This window comes from Xenopus laevis, chromosome 5L, assembly GCF_017654675.1.
Source record: "Xenopus laevis strain J_2021 chromosome 5L, Xenopus_laevis_v10.1, whole genome shotgun sequence".
NCBI classification, from domain to species: Eukaryota; Metazoa; Chordata; class Amphibia; order Anura; family Pipidae; genus Xenopus; species Xenopus laevis.
The window spans coordinates 109,564,441-109,575,019 of record NC_054379.1 but is presented as its reverse complement, the minus strand read 5'-3'; the positions used below and the strand labels follow the sequence as shown (position 1 = coordinate 109,575,019).

The following is a 10,579-nucleotide window of genomic DNA, read 5'->3' as shown; positions in this document are numbered from 1 at the left end:
CAAGAAACAGCTAGAATGTGCCTATTTTTCTTTATCTTCCATTTTGGTAGTAAACTCATAGCAACCATATTCCAAGCCTCGGGAAAAAAATGACAAAAATAAAAATTAACACCAATATAGAACATGAAGAACTGCAAACAGTCCTAGAATTCTATCTATACCACAGTAAACTTTAAAAGGAAGGTGGGAGAGAATTCCCAAAACAAGAATGACGTTTTTGCTGCTATGTAAGGGATTGCAGGCACTGCACACATTCTCACACAGGAGCTGACACGGAGCTTAATGATTTACTGAGCAGGAGAGTAACAGTGGCTTGAGAGTAACAAGAGCTAGCTAGAAACTGACTGCAAGAAAAGATCATCGTCACACATCACTCCCTCCCGCAAAGTATTAGTGCGTCGAATTAACAGTGGGCACTGGACAGAAGAGCAGGGAGGCGTGGCTCTTGCACAGGAAATGACGAGCCGGTAAGAGAAATGGTTGCTAAGGTAACAAGCCACGCTACAGGGCTTCTGCAGTTTCTTTCCTGAGCTCAAGATGGGGGAGACCGAGAGTGGAGAAAACACTTACAGCATCAGGCCTAACTTCCAGCACAAGTGAGTATGTCAGACGTATGTATGCATGGCAGTTATTCCATTCTGCCCCCATGTGTTTGCCTACTGAGAGTCTTTGTCCCTCCTGCTATCCGTAGAGAGAGAGAGAGAGAGGGAGAGGGAGAGAGAGAGAGAGAGAGAGAGAAAAAGTGAGTGTGTGTGTGTGTGTGTGTGTGTATATATATAATTGAATATATATTGGTGTGGAAATGTTTGTCAGGGCGTGTGTGTGTTAGAGAGAGTGTCAACTTGAGACTCTCCTCTGGGCTACACTTCCCCTACATATCCATAGAATGACATTCCATGGGTTGCTTAGTTACATTCCAAATTTAAGGAACAATGGCATGTGTGTATGGCCAATATACAGCTGTAACTCATTCAGTCCTGGTGTATTGCCTATACCAAAAATCTTGCAGTCCCCCAATATGTTGGTCCTTTGCACTAGGTTTTCAAAAGTGATTTGTGTTGAGGTGTTTTATTCGCTGTATATGGCTAGTAAGAAAAATCCCACTGACCAGGGACATAACTACAAGGCAGGAGACCCAGTGACCTCCTGGACCGGCCATGGACTCTGCTGTATGGTGCCACATTTGCTTATTCCTGCTGACGCGTGCATACCTGCATACACAAGGTTTGGGGACTGTCGGTGAAACCTCTAAAACCCTAAAGTTTAGCAGAGAAGGATGCACCTGGAGCAAAGTGCCACTTACTCCCCATTTAGGGCAGGACTCCACAGGTGTCACGTCTGATGCGACGGAAATAAGGTAAGTAATCCTATTGTCGCATCGTGTCGCATTGTTGATGCGACGCGACACAACTGTCGGATGCTGCGTCTGCATCCAACAGTCGCGTCGCATCAATGCTGCGACACAATCCGACAATAGGATTACTTACCTTATTTCCGTCGCATCAGACGTGACCCCTGCGTCCTGCCCTTAAACAGAGACATACCCATCGGTCTGAAAATGCCTGTGTTTGCATTTTTCATGCAGATCTCTGCTCTATGTAGCTGTACACAGGTGGAAGCTGTACTTACATTTCCATAAATCGAGTTCTGAGCTGTACTTTTTTGTGCAGATAGTGGAAGCCTCTGATTTGACCAGATTCGCGTCTCTCCACATCATTCATTTTCCAAATAGTTCCATATCCTTAGGGGCAGATTTATCAAGGGTCAAAGTGAATTCGAGGGAATTTTCAAAGTAAACAAATTCGAAGTAATTTTTTGGATACTTCGACCATCGAATAGGCGACTTCGACTTCAAATATGATTCAAACTAAAATCGTTTGAATATTCGACCATTCGATAATCGAAGTACTGTCTCTTTAAAAAAAACTTCGACTTCAATACTTCGCCAAATTAAACCTGCCGAAGTTCTATGTTAGCCTATGGGGACCTTCTACAACCATTTTCTAAGTCTTTACACATCTAAGTAAAATCGTTCGATCAAACGCTAACATTGTTCGAAACGTTAGATTCGAAACAAACTATTTTACTTCGATGTCCAAATTCGGTAAAAAATACTTTGACTTCGATATTCGAAGTATTTCAATTCGATAGTCGAATTTCGAAGTATTTTACACTTTGAAATTCGACCCTTGATAAATCTGCCCTTTAGTGTACACTTGCCCTTAGGACTTTATTTTTCCCATTCCTGGGGAATGTGAGCATATCTAGATAATAGCTGTTTTTTGAGTCTGTTATTATGGTTATTGATTGAACCACAAGCCTATTGTCACACTAGAAAACATTTCTATGGAAAAACAGCAACAATAAAATCTGAAACGGGATCATTTTCCTTCCCATAATGGATCATTGAAATTCAAATAAGAATGCCATTGCCACATCTACACAATTGTAAAGTGAATGGTGGTTGTCCATATTTTTACACAGAACAGCAAAAGAGAAAGGTGAATTATTGTTAAATGGGTGGTTCACCTTTCAAGTTTACATTTAGTATATTATAGAATGGTAAATTCTAAACAACTTTTAAAATATGTGCCTTTTTCTTTGTCTCTTTCAAGCTTTCAAAGGGGGTCACTGACCCCATCTAAAAAGGAATAGGGGGGTTACTGACCCCATCTAAAACACAAATGCTCTGTAAAGCTACAAATTTATTGTTATTGGTACTTTTTATTACTTATTATTGTCTTTCTATTCAGGTCCTCTCCTGTTTATATTCCAGGTTGCTAGGGTAATTTGAACTGTAGCAACCAGATTGCTAAAATTGCAAACTGGAGAGCTGCTAAATAGAAAGCTAAATCACTCAAAAAATGCAAATCATGAAAAAAATGAAAAGCAATTGCAAAGTGTCTCAGAATATCACTTTTTACATCATACTAAAAGGTGAACAACCCCTTTAAGATGTTCTGAACATCATATGGAGATCAATGATCCACTGGAGACCCAGACAGTACTACAAGAGTTTTTATTTGAGATGCATAGCACATACGTTTTTCAGACCACAAGGGTCCTTCTCTGGTGCAAGAGAAACAGAAAGGAACCTTGTGGTCTGAAAAACATGTAATGCTGTGCATTTCAAATAAAAACTCTTATCACACTGTCTGGCTCTCCAGTGGATCCTTCATCTTCATATGAAACTTCAAGCAGAAGTGACGAACCTACTACACTGTTTCAGCAGCAAAGCTCCCTACACTTTGAATAAGCCTCTCGGATACATTTAAAGACATTCTCTCTGAACATCCCAGTTTGCATGACAAAGTTAACTATTTATGGCAAGCTATGTATGTGAAAATGTTTTCTCAGATTTAAAAGTGCTTCAGTAAAGGATTGTATCCGATCTGTGTTAAAAGAGGAGCTCAGTGACAAACAGTATGTGCCTGAAGAAGTTCCGCAGCTCACAAGATTTTTGTCTGAGACAATAAAAGACAGACTTAAAGGTAAGTGTTGTTTTGGGACAGTAAGGTTACTGGCACTTTAGACACATCCTCTGCTTTTCACTGCAGGCATAAAGAAGCTGATGTACTCCCATCTGCTCAGTTATGACTGTGCACTTATAGCAAGGCCGGGCCTAGGCAAAGGCATCAATCAGTGCCCCCCACACACACAGTCCTGCATTACCATTTCCCACCTTACCATTAATATTGCCCTCTGTACCTGTGCAGCAGCCATCATGTTGCCCCATGTACCTCTGCCAACACCTATCATATGTCCCCATTTGTACCTGTGCCAACAGCAGTCAATCCCTCAGATTTCCCCCAAACCCCCAATCTGTACCTGTGCCAGCATAAGCCAAAATATCCATAATATTGCCCCAAAAATCTGTGTACCTGTGCGAGCAGCCACCATGTTGTCCCATGTATCTGAGCCGCAAGCAGCCAATCCCTCATATTGCCCCCAATCTGTACCTGTGCTAGCAGCAGCCAAAAAATCCAAAATATTGCCCCCAAATATGTACTTGTGCCAGCAGGAGCCAAAAATCCATCATATTGCCCCATATCATCTGTTTACCTGTGCAAGCAGCAGCCAAGATATTGCCCACAAATATTTACCTGTGCCAGCAGCTGCCAAAAGGCACAGAGACACAGAACAGATATTGGCTTGTAAATGCACATGGTTGTTTAAAACCAGATCCCCTCGCCAATGCGCCCAGAGGTAATAGCGACTTGCCAACGCGCATAAACGTGCGTTGGCGAGCCGCTATTACTTCTGGTTTTTAACAAATTTTCTTATATTTGGTTCATTTTAATTGGGTTAGGTTCATCCATTGTTGCTACGGTCTACTTTATATCTCCTAATTCTTCTTTCCATTCTAAGGGGCCGGTGATTTGTGGCTTTTCAGGTTTAAGATAGCCTCAATTAAGATCAGGGCAAGTTAATTTAAATTAAGATCAGGGCAAGTTAATTTACAAGGCCACAGTCTCGGTTACCCTGTCCTGCCTTCTCCTTTGTGGTTTCCCAGTCTTAGTAATTAATAGGCAGCTAGCTTTGGGACAGCTCCACCTTCTATTTTTTTCATTATATCTTCCTACTTTCCTGCAAGACTGTAGCACTTTGTTTGGCCTTTTCCAAATTCCTGGTCATATTTTAAATTAGATGTAGATCCTTTTCTTATTTAACTTATCTCTCTAGTAATAGATATTTAAATGTCTGGCACCTTACAACTCTAGTATAAATATCAATTTTTCTAGAACATCAATTTTGTCAAAGCACCTTGTTTATAATTATCGGCACTTCCTAATGAATTTTGGTCATCCTTAATTTAATTTATTTGAGCCTATCATGAATTGTCAATGAACTGATTGTCATTATTAATTGGGCAACAGTCATTGAATATATGCACTAATTGAAACTTTATTTTTATATTTAAAATTTGGGAAGTGACTGGTTTTACTTGAAATTGTAGATGAACTAAATGATTAGGCACGCACTGCACTTTAATTTAAGTTAATCACTTATCTTATTGGAAGGGAATTAATATATAACTAGATAATAATTTAATTGTTACAGACGGGGTATTTTTGTATTTCTAAAAAAAAAAATTTTTGAGCATTGACCTTCTGACGGTAGTCACCCCCCGTTTGTAACTATTGAGAACTTGTTTTTTGTTTTGATAAAAGAGTTCTTTTTTATTTGCAGTTTCAGTCTGGGTCTCAGGTGTGAACAGTACAGGGCTTTAGGAGTGTGAACAATAGAGGTGTCACAGGCGTGAACAATGCAGGGGGATTATAAATGTGAACAGTGACAGGTGCTTGAGATCTGAATTTGAGGTGTAAACAATGCAGGGGCCAGTTAAAGGAATTGTTCAGGAAATAGACTGTGCAAAATAAAAAATCTTTTCAATATAGTTAGCCAAAAATGTAATGTAGAAAGGCTGGAGTGACTGGATGTCTAACATAACCGAACAGAACACTACTTCCTGCTTTGCAGCTCTCTTGGTTTCCACTGATTGGTTACCAGACAGTAACCGATCAAAAGCTTGATGGGAAGACCACATGGGTCATAACTATTGTGAGCTGAATGTTGAGGATCAATTGCAAACTCACTGAAAAGTCCCATGTGGCCCCCCTCCAAGTCGCTGACTAACTCAGAGTTAGAGAGCTGCAAAGCAGGAAGTTGAGTTCTGTTATGTTAGAGATCTGCTCACTCCAGTCTTTATACATAACATTAGATATATTTGAAACATTTTGCATAGCCTATTTAGCCAGTTTTTATTTTTGCACTGAACTGTTCCTTTAATCTCAGTACTAATACATTTTAAAGCTTACACAAGGTAAGCAGTCACAGCAGACTTTAATTGGGGGGGGGGAGGTCACAGGCCACAAGGTGGACAACACCGGCCAAAGGCATTAGCTAAAATCACTGCTCCAATTAGGTGAATACAAAATTCACATAGGGACATGGGTGGCATCAACTGTGGCATTATCTGGTGATCTTTTGAATATCCAAATATGTACAGTACATGCCTCTTCGTACCCTGTTTGCTGATGATTGGAGGATACCGAATATTTTACCTGTCTATATATAATGGCTTTATCTTATGGCTCTTTCTTTTTATAAAGTTACAATAGTGGTGGAGTAATATATCCCATAGTGCAGTTTAGCATATTGATTCCTAACAGGGCTGGACACACATTTTATGGTAACTGTATTCAGTAAAGGTAAATTTATCATTACCATTACAGCAAGGAAAAACATAAGTTCAATCTACATTTGTGTGTGTGTTTATGAATGCAGCACAAAATACTGTTTTCATTTTAATATACCACCACTTGTAAAAAGAGAACATGTATTTCAGCACATGTATTTTTAGCCTGTATCTCTATTGGGGATCCCCATTTCAGTCTAAGCTAGGGTAGAACAGTAGAAGTATATGGTATGTTATATCATTTATTTTTGTTTGTTTCTTACATACTTTATGCTTCTGATTACAGACATGGGGTTTGACAGGTATAAAATGGTGGTACAAGTTGTGATTGGTGAGCAGAGAGGAGAAGGAGTGAAGTAAGTGAAATGTATTTATGCCTGAGATTTGTAAACAAAATAACACGGCTCCTAACATTTCAATTATCAAGTAGTAAAATTAGACCATGCCCATACCTCCCAACATTTTGGAAGTAAAAAGAGGGACAAAATTTTTTTTTCGCAACATAGCGCAGCAATTTTTTTGACCACACCCCTTTATGTGGCCACACCCCCTAATTACCATGTTCGTTTTACAAAATTTGGCAGGTTATGAAAGTTTGAAAATATTTCTCCTTATCTAAACTGTGTTTTTGTGTCTCAAAATTGTTACAAAGTATCTTATTTGCACCTGTTAGTTGTTCTGGACTCTCTGCTAATAGCCAGTGAGAAACTTTGTTTCTATTTCTGGCTGTTCAGTGCAGAGAAAAGAGGGACTTTCCAGTACAAATGAGGGACTGCGGGTTGAGCTGTCAAAAGAGGGACTGTCCCTCCGAAAAAGGGACAGTTGGGAGGTATGCATGCCCCTCTTCCACACCAGTCATTAATGATTACGCAGTTATACCTGGACTCTTCCCCCAGATGCCACTCACTTTTCCACAAAGCTCAGTCCCATTTTGGCTTCACTTTTGTGTGACTGTCCTATAAAAACTGGAACCATTGGGAGGTATGGGATACTGTATAAAAACTTGTACCAGTTGACTTCGATTTTGAAATATATTGGGGAAATGCTAATATATTTGATTTAGGTAGAGCTACCTGCAGAGATTAGGGGCATGCTGGTGGCCATAAAAATCCCTTGGAAGGTAAAACGCAGGCCCCAGGAATAAAGTTGGACCCAAGGCTAATGTCACAGATGGCTGTAGTTACACCCTGCTGTGTGTTAAGTACAATAAAAGGCACTGGGGTGCATTTATAAACACAGGGCACATTTGCATCTGGGCAGTAACCCATAACAACCAATCAATGATTAGCTTTTTTCAGCCAGCTGCAGGTTGAACACTGAAAGCAATTCTCTGGTTGCCATGGGTTACTGCCCAGGTGCAGATCTGACCACTGCATCGGTTTATGTGCACAATGAGCTGATTTTGGAGCGAAAATGCTTAAGTATAATTTTTTTTGCCGAAATCTGCTCTGTGTGTGCACACAGATTGACACAGTTATTATTATTATTAACATGTATTTATATAGCGCCAACATATTGCGTAGCACTGTACAGTTATTATAATTATGACAAATTATACATTCTTGAAATTCAGACAATAACTGCTAATTTTACAGATACAACATACCATATTTGTTTGCTTATTCCCTGCTCTTGTCTATGTCTACAATCAGCAGTAAGGAAATTAGTATTTCTTTGAATTCTGTATACTGGGATTACTGGCAGTTTATTTGCAACACACCAGTTTGCCCAGTCCTGATACCTGTAAAATGGACAGCTGGGGTGCGATACAGTCACCTTATTATAGTTTCAAGGGCTAAAAACGAATGCAATCCTCATGCTGCCTAGTTCTGATGCACATAAATCCCTTAAATCCAGTTAGCAACCTAATTCTCTGCATGTAATCCAGCATGCATTTTCATTTAGCAAAGCATTTAGCTAGAAGTCTTGGACTACCTTGTAAAATGTGGTGTTCTTATTATTCATTATCTCCTCAACCAGCCTTTAAACTACTATATCTATCAACCTAAATCTGGAATTATGAATTGGTCCCTTAAGACTACAGTATTGTAGACACGGCCACAACTCTAAAATAACCTTGTGTGACTCTAAACATAGCAGAATGAATTGTGGCCGAAGTGTCAAACTGATTACACTCCGACCCCCATATGTAGTAAAAGGCACTATATAACTCAGCTGTAGTAACCCATTGCAACCAATGAGATGTTTGATTTTGAAAAAGGTGACCAATAAATGCAACCAGCTGATTGGTTGCTATGGGTTACTCCAAAGTGCCTTTTATTACAACTGGGGGCAAGTGTTTTTGAATTACACATTCCTGAAGATAAACATAAAAGACTGGCCAGGGCAAGCATATTCTGTATCCAAGAGGTGATCCTTATAACCATGGGTACAAATAAAATTGCAGTTACTTGGTTCCTCCAGCCGCCTGCATCAATAGGAACCCATTAAAGAATATAAGTCATAAATAAATACGTGTGTGTGTGTGTGTGTGTGTGTGTGTGTGTGTGTGTGTGTGTGTATATATATATATATATATATATATATATATATATATATATATATATATATATATATATATATATATATATATATATATATAGTTTGAAATAATTTAATATGCATGTTTTGTTATGCTGCCATCTAGTGACCAAAGCCATGCATGACATGTTTCACAGTATTGCTTCATGAAGAAAATTCATTGTATTCATTTAGTTATCTGGCAAAGATTGCCCCAAGCTTGTGTCCAGCTCTATTCAGGCCAGCCAGAGAGGTCCCTGGGGAAGCTCAGTCACTATTAGGGCTATGGCAGACATATTGTCACCTGCACTTATTCTTCTTCAGTGTGAGCTACAAAACGTCTGAAGTTACATTAATGGTGGGATTAATGTAAATAACGGAATTGTGCAGTAGTAGCCTGAAGTTGGCTTGCATATGCATCATGAATTAGTAGCCCAAACTTGCCCTGCAAGCAGGATGTAACTACAGATGAAGCAGACCCTGCAGCTGCAGGGGGACTAAGGAGGTATAGAAGCCCCATGAGATCTTAATGCATATACAATTTCAATAAATATTGGTTAAACAAGTCAACCTCTAGACATGGGGGCCTGAAAAATAATTTGCTGTGGGGCCTGGTAATATCTATTGACACCACTGTTTGCAAGGCACCCCCAGGCTACAACACGATGCATACATTTTATGTCAGAGATTTATGTTAATCCCAACAGGATTGTAATTTTGGGCATTCTGTCACCTGCAATGTATAAAATAATTTCAAGGTGGGGGCCCCCAGACAAAAAACTTTTTGGCTGGACAGACGTGCTTTATAAACTGTTAACTGTAAATGAAAAAAAAAAGAAGTCTTATTGTTTTTTTCCTTCTAGGATGGCTGCTCGGTGTTTTTGGGATGCCGACACTGATAATTATGCTGAAGATGTTTTCATGAATGTAAGAAAGACATTTAACTACTTTATTTTCATCAGTGCATTTGCGTATAGCAATATTTTATAGTTGACAGAGGAATCTGTGAACCAGCAGCGTTCCTAGAGGGGGGCGGGCCCTGGTGCATGATGCGCATCCAGGCCCCGCCCCCCTCCGTACAGCGTGATGCCGGGTTGATTTCAGTGGTGTGCGGCGCTGCCGGGGGGGCCCCAACTCCAAGCACTTTTCTGCATTCCCACAAGTTTCATGTCTATGGCTTTCACTGTCATGCACAACCCCCTAGCATCTGTACTCTCACACCGAATAGTGCTTTTAAAATTGAGTATTGCTTTTGGTATGTTTTTAAATAATAAATACATCTAAATAACACTAATAAATAATGTTCTTACATAGTTCTTTATTTTTTTTTTCAGGAATACCTGTTTTGTGTTGTCGCTGCATTTGGCTGCTTCTACTACTAATGGAAGAAGAGAATTACAGCATTTCTTTTTTATTTGTTTTCTTAGTGAAAGATATGAACATTTTTTTTTTATTGTCTAATTTTCAAAGTATGTAAATGTTTTGTACAGTATATATTGGTGTGTGCTAAAACACCTAATATAGTAAGAATTCTGAATACGGTTCATATGGGAAAAAATTGTGCTTCACTATTACAATCTGTAATTATATAAACCACATTCAATTTCAGAATTCACTTCTCCCTACAATTCTTTCAATGTTGCGTTGACTGGCCCACCTGGAAATATCCCAGTGGGCCCTGTTCCTGCTGGGCCTTGCAGCTCATCTCCTTAATTGGGCTCTCGACCACTCCCTGTCTCTCTGCTGGGCTCCAACCAACCTAATTCTATAGGAAAGATGGCATGGCAATCTTTTATTTTCCTATAGCTCTGGCCCATTGCCAATCTGTCACTCTGCTGGCCCACCCCACTGTCTGCCCCA

General features: G+C 39.6%; 1 protein-coding gene across 1 annotated transcript; it reads left to right on the top strand.

Annotated features, from left to right (window-relative positions):
• Positions 1-438: 438 nt before the first annotated feature.
• dynlt2b.L (dynein light chain Tctex-type 2B L homeolog) lies at positions 439-10,330 on the top strand. The gene is made up of 5 exons (XM_018263586.2): positions 439-596; positions 3,358-3,491; positions 6,486-6,555; positions 9,583-9,646; positions 10,054-10,330. The coding sequence occupies exons 1-5, from the start codon at positions 538-540 to the stop codon at positions 10,099-10,101; spliced, it is 375 nt and encodes a 124-aa protein (XP_018119075.1). The 5' UTR covers positions 439-537; the 3' UTR covers positions 10,102-10,330.
• The last annotated feature ends 249 nt before the right edge of the window (positions 10,331-10,579 follow it).